Source organism: Mustela putorius, unplaced genomic scaffold, assembly GCF_011764305.1.
Source record: "Mustela putorius furo isolate JIRA1106 unplaced genomic scaffold, ASM1176430v1.1 tig00004036_pilon_pilon_pilon, whole genome shotgun sequence".
Lineage (NCBI taxonomy): Eukaryota > Metazoa > Chordata > Mammalia > Carnivora > Mustelidae > Mustela > Mustela putorius.
The window spans coordinates 57,033-70,627 of NW_025422172.1; the positions used below are offsets into that span (position 1 = coordinate 57,033).

Below are 13,595 nucleotides of genomic sequence, written 5' to 3' on the forward strand. Positions count from 1 at the left end.
AGCTTCCAGAAAATGATGACAGATCATCCTGCTACATTAAAGCCCATCTTTTTCCCCTAAAACCTGACACAAAGTCCCCTACACCAGCAGCGATGACCCAGTTTATTTTTTTTCTTATGTATGGAGTTCCGAGGCGTGAGAAGAACAGGCTGTAGTTAACAGGTGTCTGGAGCTCCTGCCCCTTGCTCTTTTCTAAAGAACACAGTTGCCTGTGGTGGGTGGGGGAGATGTCCCACCTGGCTGGAGCCTCAGCTCTTAGAGGTCACTAAACCTCAGCTTGCACCCCTGAATTCTGAGGGAGTTCAGAATTCACTATGGGTAGTTACTGGCTGCAAGTGTCTTAGGAGACCTGACAGGTCAGTACAGGAGCTTCCAGTGATTTCTCTCTTTGTCTTGGGTACTCTCCCTCGTTTCAAAATATTTAAGGCCATCTGAATGGCCCTGGATTTTCTGAGGGAACCCTTGGATTTGGAGTTATCTCATGCCCCAAAGTAGTCAAGACCATTCACTATTCACTGTAATCCCAATTCTGGCAATCCCTCCTTACAACACACACACACACATAAACACACACGCACACCACCACCACCACCACAACCACCAACTCCACATTCTCAAATTTTTTAGATCTTTTCAGAACCGGTGCAAGGCCTTGACTTCTGGCAAGCACCAGGTTCTCTCCAATGTTTCAAGTGCCACTCTTTAGCAAAAATCAATAGAGGTGTCATCATTGTTGGTGTCTTGGCTAGAGGAAGGGAGGGTCCATTTTGAAGATGGAGTTTGATCAATATAGTGATTATTTAAAAAGTTATGTATCTTTAAAATACTGTGAATTGTATTTTCAGTAGCCATTTTCCTATTGTATTTATTTAATATCGTATCAGGTAATATCATATCATATAAATAAACACAGAGGAAAAGAGCACAACCTGGTTTAAATCCTGATTCTGCCATTTAGAAGTCAGCTAACTTTAGATAAGTAACCTAACTTCCCTGGAGCCTCATTCTCCTCATCTGTAAAATTAGAAATATTTATATCCATCTTAAAGGGTGATAGTGAAGGTAAGAGCTAGCAAGTATAAAGCACCTAGATTTTTGGCTAGCCTGTGATGGGTGCCTACGACATGGCAGTGTGGGTATGGGCAGTCAGGTTGTTGCATGAGTGTCCTTTCGTGGCTACACCTCTCCCAATGGGTTAAGGTGCACCCACTGTCAATTTTCAGTTGCACTGGGGCCCCCAAGTTCCTCAGGAACCAGCAGTCCTTGAATATCTGGCACCCAAGCTTGCTCTGCTTGGCACTGGAGTCCTTGAGAAAGGCTGCTGTCCATGTTCCCTCCCATGGCATTGGAATCCAACCTCTATGAAGGAACCCAACCCTATGGTCAAGTCCATTCTTAGCCCCCTGTCCAGCAGGCCTTCCTCTGAAGGATGCAGAGAGAACAGGGACCCACATAATCTTGCTCCCTCTTCTGCCTCTGATTCCAAAGCACCTCAACTAGGTGTGACTGGGTTTGTTGATCTTCGCCCGTGAATAGTTGTAGCATTATTAATACTAGTTGAGTAGTATCTAATTACTTCTGAGGCTATGTGAACTAGAATTGCATCTCCTCATTTGGAATAGATATATGCCTTTAACAGTGACATGTAAAGTGAATTTTGGAGTGTCACATCTTATTTTTCCATTGATTTGCATCATTAAATAGAAATGTGTTTCTTTGGGGAAAAACTGGATTTTAATAAAATTTCATGAAGAAATATAGGAACCACACATATTACAAAAGTATTTCTATAAAATCCTAATAATGATACTGAAAATCACTTACACAATACAAACAAAAACCTCTGAGTGTATTTTCATGTTTAACACAATTGCCTAATATTCTACGAAAGGAAAAACAATGATCATTGCAAAGAACATTCTGGAATAGAAAGTCAATTTTATAAATTCATTTCTCATCCACATAGCTGCATCAGGTGCTATTTTTTCTCTCTGTTGCTCAGATCTTAGAACTCTGAGAAGGCAATCTGTGACATAATTGCCTTTGATTTTCTTAAAACATTGGGCTTGATTAAATCTGAAAGGTGAAACAAAACTATAGATGTGACCAAGAGCATCCTATCAGTCAAGATAGACTAGGTTTTGTGGTGACAACAAACAGTTCCAACAAAAGTTTCTTTCTTTCGTTCTTTCTTCTTTTTAATATTTTATTTATTTGTCAGGGAGAGAGAAAGAAAACACAAGTAGGGGGAATAGCAGGCAGAGGGAGAAGCAGGCTCCCCACTGAGCAAGGAGCCCAGTGCAGAACTCAATCCCAGGACCCTGGAATCATGACGTGAGCCGAAGGCAGTGGCTTAACTGACTGAGCCACCCAAGTGTCCCCAAAAGTTTATTTCTTGGTCTTACTACATGTCCATTGCAAAATGACAGGGAATTCTGTTCATTAAAGCCACTGAGGAACACAGGCTAGAAAGCTTCACTTACCTTCCATGTTCCCTGTCACTAAAGAGGGAAAATGAGATCTCTAAAGGCTCGCACTAACAATTAAATGCTCAGCCATAAGAAACATAAAATTTCTACTCGTCACTCATTGCTAGAACTAGTTCCATGGCCCGATCCGTCCAAACAAAGTCAGATATACAGTCCATATCCTGTGTATAGATAGAGAGAAAGTATTTGAGGAATAGTGTTAATGTACACAGAAGGCATTTGCTGATGCATATTCAGCAAGGAAAGAGGCTGTGTGGAAGCAAATTGCTAGAACCCATCCCGAAGAAGGTCAGCAAACCAAGTTAAGAAAGTCTCCAGGAGATGTATGTTAAACCAGTTCTCTAATTTGTGAGGGGCATGGAAATTTTTTCCTAACAAACAGACACTGAGAAAAATCTTGTTAGATTTTCTTTTTTTTTCTTTCTTTCTTTTTTTTTTTTTTAATGTGTTGTATGGGGCACCTGGGCAGCTCTGTTGATTAAGCACCAACTCTTGGTTTTGGCTAAGGTCATGATTGGGTGGTGAGATTAAGCTTTATGTAGGGTTCCCTGCTTAGCATGGGGTCTTTTTAGGTGTCTGTTCCTCTCCCTCTGCCTCTGCCCCTCCTCCAACTCATGCACATGCACATCCTCTCTCTCCTAAAATGAAGAAAAGAAAATCTTTTGAAAAATGTGTTTTTTTTTCCATTTTTGAGATTTTGTACATCTGCATTTTCATGTAAAATTGGCAATTTTATTTTATTTTATTTTATTTTTTTCAGGGAAAAGCGCGAACGCAGTCCCCCACTACCACAAATTATGCAGTCGAGTTTCCCACATTTGGGGAAATCGCAGGGGTCAGCACATCCGGAGTGCAATGGATAAGCCTCGCCCTGGGAAAACCACCTTCGTGATCATGGTATCTCCCCTGTAAAATTGGCAATTTTAAATGTTGGGAAGTAGTTAACATAAAGTATGTTGAAGGCACAGAAAGGGGTCTATGCACTGAGACCCAGCACCTCATTGGTAAACTCTGGCCTGCACAGAGTGATGAAGAAGAGCAGAGTAACAAGTCTCGTTACACACCAGCTAAGGTTGGATAACAAAAATGTTTAGTGCAGCCAGTCAGTTTGGTCCCAAAGAGCAGTATGGGACTGGAGGAAAGGAAAGAGATCGTCCTAACCAACCTGGAGGTTTTGTTCTGTGGGTCTGGCAGGCAGTCAAGAGATGGGAAAGAAATCTGTGTATGAAAAGAAGGACATTCATGAACCTGCTGTTGGCAAGCTGACATAGCCTGGACATGCACTCTTTTCTCTTCCAAGGATAAGTTTATAGAAAGAACAAATAATAGATAAACTAACAGAGATGCCAGAATGGGACAAGGGAGGCCCCTAGGGTACAAAATTTAAGGAGGCACTTGCTCAGGGTCATGAAGGTTCATGGATGAGGCTTGCGCAAACCTAGGCGTGAGTGTCTCCCTGACACCGTGTGCTCTGGGGGCATCAATTGCCTCACCTTCGTGCTGCTTCACGAGTTTACACTACATCAGAAACAACTGTTTATTCTTTTCCCAGATGATACGGCTATGTTTTGGGAATAGCAAATCTTAGTGAAAAATAGTAATGAGAAAGCAGTAAAAAAAAAAAAACAATTTGGACACTAATGGCCCATTTTGTGATGACAAATTGGCAACCATTTGCTCCAATGAATCAATTTTTATTTGCATTTATACATTTTCGATTACACTTCGATTACACTTCCAAACTCTGTGATATGATTTCACTTTCTTGGTTTATATATTTATTCATTCAAAGGTATTTATTGAGTTCCTACCTCATATGTCATTGTGCTAGGCAATTGATTATATATTGGTGAATAAAACAGAAAAGGTGACTGCCCTTTTGGAGTTGATAAGTGAGACAGAAAGAGACACTTAATATGTACATAAGAAAATTAATAAGTACTTTTCACTGTGGCAAGGACAATAACAGAAACAAACACGATGCAGGAATGTCGACTATTACTGGTTCATGTTCGAGAACACAGTCAAGGATCACCTCCAAGACCTTTGGCGATGCAGCGTGGTTGAGGAGGATTCCTGCCAGAAGTCCTAAGACATTTGAGAAAGTAAATTATATAACACCCTTTCTTTAAATATTAAAACTAAAATTGAAATAATTCATGCATGCTTTAAATAATAGGAAGACATTTTGTCAAGTATGTATTATAAAAACAAAGCACATTTGGTCATACCACAGAGATACTACTAATAAAGTTCTTTCTTTCTTTCTTTCTTTCTTTCTTTCTTTTTTTGTCTTTCAGTTTTGCCACACTTTAGTAAAATTCATATTACTCCTTGACTACTCTCTCGCTGCTCTTGGCTTTCTTCTTTCTCTCTTCCTTCTCCTACTCTTTTTAAAAATTCATGCATATTTAGGATTGATCTAATTTCAATTTCTTCTGACTTAAGGCTACTCTTGGAGGGGAGCCTGGGTGGCTCAGTTGTTGAGTTTCAGCTCAGGTCTTGATCTTTTGAGTCCTGGGATCCTGCCCTGAGTTGGACTCTGTGCTCAGCAGGGGGTCTGCTTGAAGATTCTCTGCCGCTGGGGCGCCTGGGTGGCTCAGTGGGTTAGGGTGCCTTCGGCTCGGGTCATGATCTCAGGGTCCTGGGATCGATCCCGCGTCGGGCTCTCTGCTCAGCGGGGAGCCACTTCCCCCTCTCTCTGCCTGCCTCTCTGCCTCTTGTGATCTCTCTCTGTCAAATAAATAAATAAAATCTTAAAAAGATAAAGAAATAAAAAAGATTCTCTGCCTCTGCCCAACCACACCCCCCCCACACATTCTCTTTCAAATAAGAATTCTTTAAAAGGAGATGAAAGTAAGAAAAACCTGAAAAAAATAAACAAAAGCCTACAAAATAAAAATACAAAGAATGCTACCTAGTGATTTCCCTGAGCTCTGCAGCTTTGCAGCCCTCTCTGATCAGTGAACTTGAGAGGGGTGAGCTGTTCGTGATGGCCTTCTAGGGGAGGGGCTCTTGCCCTGATCCTCAGGTGGACTTCCCCTGGTGCGACTGCAGCTGGCCCAAGCAGCAGAGACGGGCCCTGGGTTCCAGCAAGTGCCGCTGTTTTACTCCCTGAAGGCTTGCAGCACCAATGGCTGAGGTGACTGTCACCGCACCCTGCTCCCTACCGTGGAGCTGAAAATTCACACCCAGCTCTTCAGTGAGCCCGCACAGAAAAAAACATTCCACCGGTCTTATCTCCTCGGATTCTGTCAGAACTCTGCGTTCACCCTGCCAGGGACGAGGCATTTTTATCGTAGGCACGTGACTGAGTTCCAATTCCAATTGTTTTGTTTTGTTTTATTTTTAAAGATTTTATTTATTTGAGTGAGGGAGTGCATGAGAGCGGAGAAGGTCAGAGGGAGAAGCAGACTCCCCATGGAGCTGAAGCCCTATGTGGGATTCGATCCCAGGAATCCGGGATCATGACCTGAGCTGAAAGCAGTTGCTTAACCAGCAGAGCCACCCAGGAGGTGGGAACCACCCACTCCAGGTTCTATGGATTCCAGTGACACAGACCAACACCAGACCTGCGAGGTGTCAGAGGTCTCACCAAGCTCCTGCTTCTTCTGGACCTCTCCCAGGAAAGTGATCACCCAACTATGCTGTGATTCGGAGTACAGGGCTTTACAGAGTAGAAAGCCAGGACATAGCTTCATGGTTTTCAGCCATTTTCCCTAACTGATGTCTGGGAACTCTGAAGCATTCGGGCCCCACCTGGTCTTCTGGGGACCACCGGGATCCTGAGATCATGCTGTCACCCCTGGGATATCACCCCACTTCACCCCTTGAACACTTTTAAGCCAGGATTGTCCCAGACAGGGGTAGACACCTAAGTGTTTCAATCATGCACCTGGCTGTCGATGGAAACTTTGCAGTAGGCTCCTTCAGGTAGGTGCCTCCCCTTGGATGTATCCATAGCCCTATCATCCGCATAACTTGTTCCCACCCAAGGGCCAAGGGGCCAAGGGCCAAGGTCAGTCCCTTACTAAGGGATTTCATTGAAAATTCGAAGCCTAAGTTCTTGAGAAGCTACTACCCAGCCCTTTGTAGGTGGGGCTGTCGTCTTCTGGGACTCCAGAATATGAGCACTGATGAACACATGTGTGCACACAGGAGCGAGTGTGCTTGTGCACACAAAACACACACACACCCCAGGAGGGACTGTGGGGTGGGATCTGATTAGTAGCAGATTCCAAGAAGTTGATAGGAGGGAGGAAATTGGGTGGGAGGTATTTCCTACCTGTGACAGCACTCCTCTAACATCATAGCTATTATCCAACCTATGCCTGTGGACATCTGATAGAAAGACATGCTGGAATCATCCGTATTTTGCAGAGAAGGGACCATCCCTGTCAGGCACAACGGCTTATCTAAGGTCCAAACCAGGTAAGTATAGAGACTTGTGTCTAAAAACCAGGTGTGTTTGCAAGCTGGGGACCTAGCTTCTCCCAGACCTTCCCTGGGGGCCTGTTCCGAGGGGTGTTTGGGGTCACTGTGTACAGATAAGATGTGGCCTTGCATGCAGAAGGGGGATGAGGAGATGGCAGACCGGAGCACTGTTCATGTAGGGGTCCAACCAGGAGTGGGCCCCGGTAGGGGATCACAGGCAGTGATGTCACTGCCTGGATCACAAAGGCCCACAGCTTGTAACCCCTGCAACCAGGACCCACACTCTAGTCCGGTATCAGGGCTATTTGGACAGAAACGTCTGACACAGAAAGATGTTTTCGTCCTGTCTACGTACATCCCGGGGCTCTGGGTACCAGAACCCCCAGGAAAATGTCTTGTTCCCATGCTGCAGAAGTTGGCTGAAACCACCCCCGCGATGCCTCAGGATGTTTCGAGGGAGACGCCATAAGGTACTTACTACTGAGGAGACTAGGCGATGCCCACCCCTCTGAACCGTCCTAGGGAAGCCCCATTCCTTCCTCTGGACTTTGAGGGGAGGAGGGATATGTGGGGGTTCCCGCCCATGGGCTGGAGGAGGGTGAGCACAGTGGATACCCTGGTGATCCCTTCTTGTTCACACCAATGTCATGGTGGGCTGGGTGCACCGGGGATTCCTGAGGTGCCTCTTAGCTGTGCCAGAGCACATCCAAGGCCCTGAAGCTGGGCCACGTTTCTCTCCTTGGGGGAGGGCTCTGCCACCTGGGCTGTGGTGTGTCTGGAATGGAGCGCCCTGGGTCTAAAGACTAGCAAACGCCTCCAGACAGGGCTCTAAGGTCTCCTGCCTGGCTGCCGGGCACTGTCTTTACAGAACGCTCCAGAGGACATGGTGCAGGAGATGAATGTTGACATCCGCTGCTCTCCTTCCCCAAAAGACAAGAAGCCGCACAGGGCCAACAGAGTCTGGCGCTGGCTCAGGGTGAGTGCAGGTGCTGGGGAGACCCAACCCCTGGGGCGCCCATGCCGCACCAAGGGCCCCACTTCCGAGAAGCCAGCCTGGCCTCCTAGAGTCCTGTACTCCCGTGAATCTGCATCCCATCTCTTCCCCAAACTGGCCCTCATGGTCCTGCCCACGCCTTGGACAGAAGCACTGCCATTGTCCACATACTTATAGGAGTATCATTAAAGAGACTTTAGACCAGGTCTCATCCCGTTGATCTAGACTCCTTTTGCCCTGGCCTAGGCATTTTCCTAACTCATGCTCCCAGGTGTCTCCATTGGCCCAACATTCCTTCCTCAGGTTATACAAATCTTGCAAATGATCATTTGCAAGAGTGAGTTGGGAGATTCTGATCCAAAGGGACATGGGGCCCATGGTACTCTGTCTCTTGCTCTGTGCTTTTGTTTTGATGGAACACATCTTTGGGGCTTCTAGGGTGAGGAACAGGGGCCTCACTGCCCTGCACGGCAGTCCAGAAGGCCAGTCATTTATCCGGCATCTAGCCCTTTACAGGGGCAGGACTGGATATAATCCCCTTCTGTGGCTAATGAACAGTGCTGCATCCTACAGCCTCCGTGCCCTCCTATCCTAAGCCCTCTCACCTAAAACGTCTGTGTTCTCATCTCAAGAATGAGATATGTTGGGTGCCGGGGTGGCTCAGGGGGTTCAGCCTCTGCCTGCAGCTCAGGTCATGGTCTCACGATCCTGGGATCGAGGCCCACGTTGGGGGGGGGGGGGTCTCTGTTCAGTGGGGAGTCTGCTTCCCCCTCTCTGTCTGGCTGCCTCTCTGCCTACTTGTGACCTCTCTCTCTCTGTCAAAAAAATAAATAAAAAATCTTTCAAAAAAATAAAAACAATGGGGCTATGTCATCAGAAATCACAGGATCCATGCCACTCATGCAGGGACGTGCTACCAATACTCCGCTCACAAAGGGACCTGAGATACTAGCAAGTTCAGACATCATTTTCTTCAATTCTTTGTATGGATACCAAGAACATTTTCTCTTTTCCTTTAAGGTTTCTTTCTTTCTTTCTTTCTTTCTTTCTTTCTTTCTTTCTTTCTCTCTTTCTTTCTTTGAATTTTATTTCTTTATTTGACAGACAGAGATCACAAGTAGGCAGAGAGGCAGGCTGAGACAGAGAGGGGAAGTAGGCTCCCCACCGAGTAGAGAGCCCAATGCGGGGCTTGATCCCAGGACCCTGAGATCATGACCTAAGCCAAAGGCAGAGGCTTTAACCCATTGAGCCACCCAGACACCCCTTCCTTAAAGGGTTCTTAATTGATTGGTTGATTGATGGATTGAGAGGGAGGCAGGGGGAGAGTGGGGAGAAGCAGAGGGAGAGACAGAATCCTCAAGCAGACACTGCCCTATGGACACAGCCCTACGAGGAACGCAGCCTCAGGACAGGGAGAGCATGACCTGAAGCAAAACCAAGAGTCTTAGGCTGAACCCAATGAGACACTGAGTCACCCGATTCTTTTTCGGACTCTGGGCTCTCTTGTCCCACCTCTTGTAGAAGTCCCTGAGATCTGGGGGCTCATTCTGCCCTCCAAGCCCCAACCCTCCTGGTGGCCACAGCACTGACTCATGTCTCCTCTGATTCACCTCAGGGGGAAAATGGCTCAACCAGGAAGAGGAATAAGACCTTGATACTATGGAACACTCGTGCCAGTTCATTGGAGGCCATAATAGATTACCTGGTGACTGCCGTCCTAAAAGAAGATCTAAACTATGTTCACATGTTTCTCGAAATACATCGCACCCTTGCTACCACCCAGGAGGTGCTGGGCCTCCTCTTTGCAAGGTGAGCACCCTCCCCTGCCCCTAACTGCTCCGTGGGATTTGGCCAATGCCTGGTTGTGAGACTTGGCAGGACCCCAAGCTTCCCCAAGCTTCCCTTGCTCCTAACTGGGGCAGAGGTATTATAGGGATTCAGTGGGGTCTTGTAGGGAAAGAACACTTGGTAGCCTGCGCCAGTGGAGAAGTCTGTTGTTGGGCCTGTGGGCATGCTCTTTGAACATTCCCGTGCCCCTCATGATGAAACCTCTGCCTCATTCCTGACTCTCACTGTGATCTTGAGCTGGGCTCCTTTGCCACTGAAAGGGAGATCTGAGATTCCTTCTGGGGACTGTGTGTGGGTGAATCCAGAGCAGGCAACCCTGAGGGTGAGCAGGGGCCAGGGCAACTCAGATGTCGGTGATGGGCTGGTTGGGGCCCTTTCATTCAGCAAGCATTCAGGAAGCCCCAGTAGGTGGAGGCGATTGTCTCGGAGCTGAATGGGATCCCTGCACAGAACAGAGAGCACCCCAGGGCTGCAGGCTAGTCGAGGGTCAGGCGGTGAGAGCCAACATCCACAGACATCTCATGTGATGCCCCCTGGCCTCCTCTAGATTCGGATGTGTTTACTCCACGTATGACGAGGTCGGCGGACCCCAGGACCAGCGCAACATGTGAGTAAGCTTTGGCTGCTCCAGGAGGGCCTTCCCTCTCCAGCAGGGCAGTAAGGGTACTGTGAGTTCGAGGGGCTACTGGACCTTCACGCACACCTCTGTGATTCCTGCTTTACGGTAAAGGTCTGAGAGCTTCTACTGGAAACTGGGAAGGTGCCCTGGGGAGCTGGGGTAGGTGTGTGAGCAGAGGGGCATGGAGGACAGCTTCAACCCCTGAGTGGGTCATGCTCCATCCCTGCCCCCTCCCAGCCCTCTCTCTGCCCCAATTCTGGGACCCAGAACGCAGGATTTAGGAAGCATCGCACAGCAGTCTGTTGGCACCTGCACTCGGTGCTCAGAGGGGGCTCAGGGAGAGTGGTGACCCAGTAGAGCCCAGGGAGCAGCAGGCATCCCACACCCTGTGGGAGGTGAGTGTCAGTGGAAACAGACCCACTCTCATGGCACCTAGTGACTGGGCAGAGGAGGTAACGGTGGAGGTATGGGGAGGGTCCTGGGAAGGCTTGGCTAGAGACAGAGTCCCCTTTGTTTCCCTCCTCGGTTGGATCTTCACGGAGCAGAGGCGAGTGCAGTGAGGGTAATTAAGAGGCCAGACACCACCCCTCCCTGGACACATGCAGTTGAATTCAAATGGCTCATGGGCAAGGAGACAGACTGAGGAGTGTGTCCAGCTCCCCTAAAAAGTCCAGAAATGCTCCCCCCATTGACCAAGGACTCCCACTCCCAGAGGCTTTTGGCCAGCCTGCCGTGTGGGAGCAGGCCTGTCTCAGGCGGGACTGCCAGGTCGCAGGTGGACAAGGAGTCCGACTGGTCTCGGACAGGAGCTGGAAGCCCAGGGGCCCAGGTTCCCACAGGGGTTCCCTGGGATATTGGTTTGGATGCATACCCTGTCCTCTGACTTCTCTGCCTCTATGTCTGTCCCCAGGGCCGTCTATGCCATCCTGGATATGTGGGTGGAAAGGTATCCAGGGGATTTTGTGCAGCCTCCAGAGTATCCCAACTTGCATGCTCTACTGGCCTACCTGCAGGTCAATGCGCCTGGCTCGGACCTGCTGCGCCGTGCCCAGCTTCTGCTGCCAGAAAGGCAGCGCGCTGAGACCACAGAACCAGAGGCTGGGGGGTGAGGAGGACTGGGGTTAACTGATGTGGGCCTGAGGAGGAGGCAGGGTGGGCCACCCTGAGGAAGCCTCCATAGATTGTAGTTGGGCCGAGAGGAGTGAGTTATCTCAGATCCCTGTCCCCATGGGCTTCTGTTGGGGACACCTTCCAGGGGCTGGGTCTTGAACACAGGCCACGCTGAGTGGTAGGGAAAGGGAAAGGCGAGAGGGAAGTCAACCAAGCTGATGATGCTTTCTCTTCTTGGAGCTACATCACCGGCCCCGGAGCCAGATCAGGATGTGTCTCGGGAAGTTGTTCCAGCAGCCACTCTGGCACCCGCTGCACCTCTGGGGCCTGAGCTGGTCCCCTGCCATCCCTGCTGCGGCTGCTCACTATGGGATAGGAAGACCAGTGTCCCCCCCCCCCTGACCCGTTGGGGCCAGGGGCAGATGGTCGTCAGGGCCCTCGTTCACTTCTCTGCCACGGAAGAGCCACCAGGCCCTTTTGACTTTCCTGGATGACCAGCAGGGTCCTGCCCCCGAGCTGCCGCCAGCTGCCGCCACCCTGCCTCCGTGGTGGAGCAAGCTCGGCTCGGTCCCCGAGTGGAGCAAAGCCGCCACCTGCCTCCGTGGAGCAAGCAGGCTCGGTCCCCGAGCTGCCGCCACCTGCCTCCGTGGAGCAAGCAGGCTCGGTCCCCGAGCTGCCCCCCCCTGCCTCCGTGGGAGCAAGCATGCTCTTCGCTCCCGAGGAGCACCTCGTGCTTGCTACAACCAGAAAGCGTGTCTTTCCCATCCCCCTTATTGCTGCCTCCGTGGAGCAAGCATGCTTTTTTTTGTACAACCAGAAATTTTTCTTATTCTTTTGTGTGTTCTCTTTTGTGTGTATGTAATAATTACATACTAGATTTAATTAAAGACAGTAGAACTTGAGTTTACATAACATTTTACTTGCATTCTTTGCAGTGGGATATGGAGGTTTCATTAGGTCCATTCAGGGTGTTGCACAACCATGTCATTCTACGACGTTTCTGTCACAGAGACACCCGCGCTCCTCATCGCTCACTGCTCTGTCCCTCGCCCAGTCCCTGCAACCGCTGCTCTGCTCTCTGTCTCGGCCACTTCACCTCCACTTGGATTTTCCTCTGCCTGGAATCCTACAGTATGGCCTTCTGTGTGTGTGTCTGCAGAACAGAAGTGTGATTCCCCTCTTTTCAAACTTTGTTATACAAATAACATTTTATTACATAGGAATGTTCCTGAAAGAACAGAGACCACGGGAAGCCCCCACATGAACTATTTTCATTCTGAGCTAGGTTTCCCATTTAGAAGCATGCCTTGAAAAGCAGAAACCCCGAGAGAAATGTCTGGGTCCATGAGACACCTTTACATGCTTTCAATTTCCCGGGTAGTCTGCGTTTCAACTATTCTGATGGGCATCTTATCAAATATTAAAATCATATCTTAAATATTCTCCTTTCTTGCTAACAAGTTAGGTCATCAAGAGGTCTTTAGGTTTTATTCAGACTATATCTATTTAGTCAATAATAATTTAAACATGAAAAAAAAAAAGGCACGTTCCTTCTACCAAGGAATAATCCCCCATCACACACGGCGGCCTTCTCTGCCTTTCCCTCTAAGTGTAGCGTGTGTGTGTGGGGGGGGGGTGTGCGCACATGTTTGTGACAGAGTGGGACAGGGAAAGTTCAGGGGCTCTGTTCTTGTTCTACCTAACGTCCCCTCAGTGGACTGACACTGTCGCTCTGTCCCCTTGGGCATTCTCAGTGACAGCATTCAGGAACCCCCTCTGTTGAGCAACTAATTCATATCCAGTTATTTGACTCTCATAATGTAAGTGATAAGCATGTCTGTGTCATAAATGTCTGTTTTTTTTAGAAATGATTCCTATAAACACCAACACCGAAACACACTTCACCCACATTTTTAGGGGACTGGCTGCTGGCTCCTCTATGCTGTCTTCATTAGGGAGAAGCATTGCTTTGGAAAGGAGGGATCCAGGATTCTATAGATGAGACCTGAAATCATGAGGAGGACAAGCCAGCAGTGATGACGTCGGGGCCCTGGGAGTGACCATAGAGCATTGGGGAGGCTGCCCACAGCGCCCTCATATG

General features: G+C 48.5%; 1 protein-coding gene and 1 non-coding gene across 2 annotated transcripts in view; one reads left to right on the forward strand and one right to left on the reverse strand.

Annotated features, from left to right (window-relative positions):
- Positions 1-3,246: 3,246 nt before the first annotated feature.
- Positions 3,247-3,410, reverse strand: LOC123389837. The gene has a single exon (XR_006604472.1). It is a non-coding gene; the product is annotated as a U1 spliceosomal RNA (small nuclear RNA).
- A 3,085-nt stretch (positions 3,411-6,495) lies between these two features.
- Positions 6,496-13,595, forward strand: part of LOC123386944 — a 49,525-nt gene continuing 42,425 nt past the window's right edge. The window contains exons 1-7 of the mRNA XM_045072448.1: positions 6,496-6,920; positions 7,336-7,393; positions 7,792-7,899; positions 9,533-9,726; positions 10,313-10,372; positions 11,295-11,488; positions 11,735-11,965. Of these exons, the coding sequence (XP_044928383.1) occupies positions 6,844-6,920; positions 7,336-7,393; positions 7,792-7,899; positions 9,533-9,726; positions 10,313-10,372; positions 11,295-11,488; positions 11,735-11,965 (922 nt within the window). The 5' untranslated portion in view covers positions 6,496-6,843. The remainder of the gene's footprint in view (positions 6,921-7,335; positions 7,394-7,791; positions 7,900-9,532; positions 9,727-10,312; positions 10,373-11,294; positions 11,489-11,734; positions 11,966-13,595) is intronic.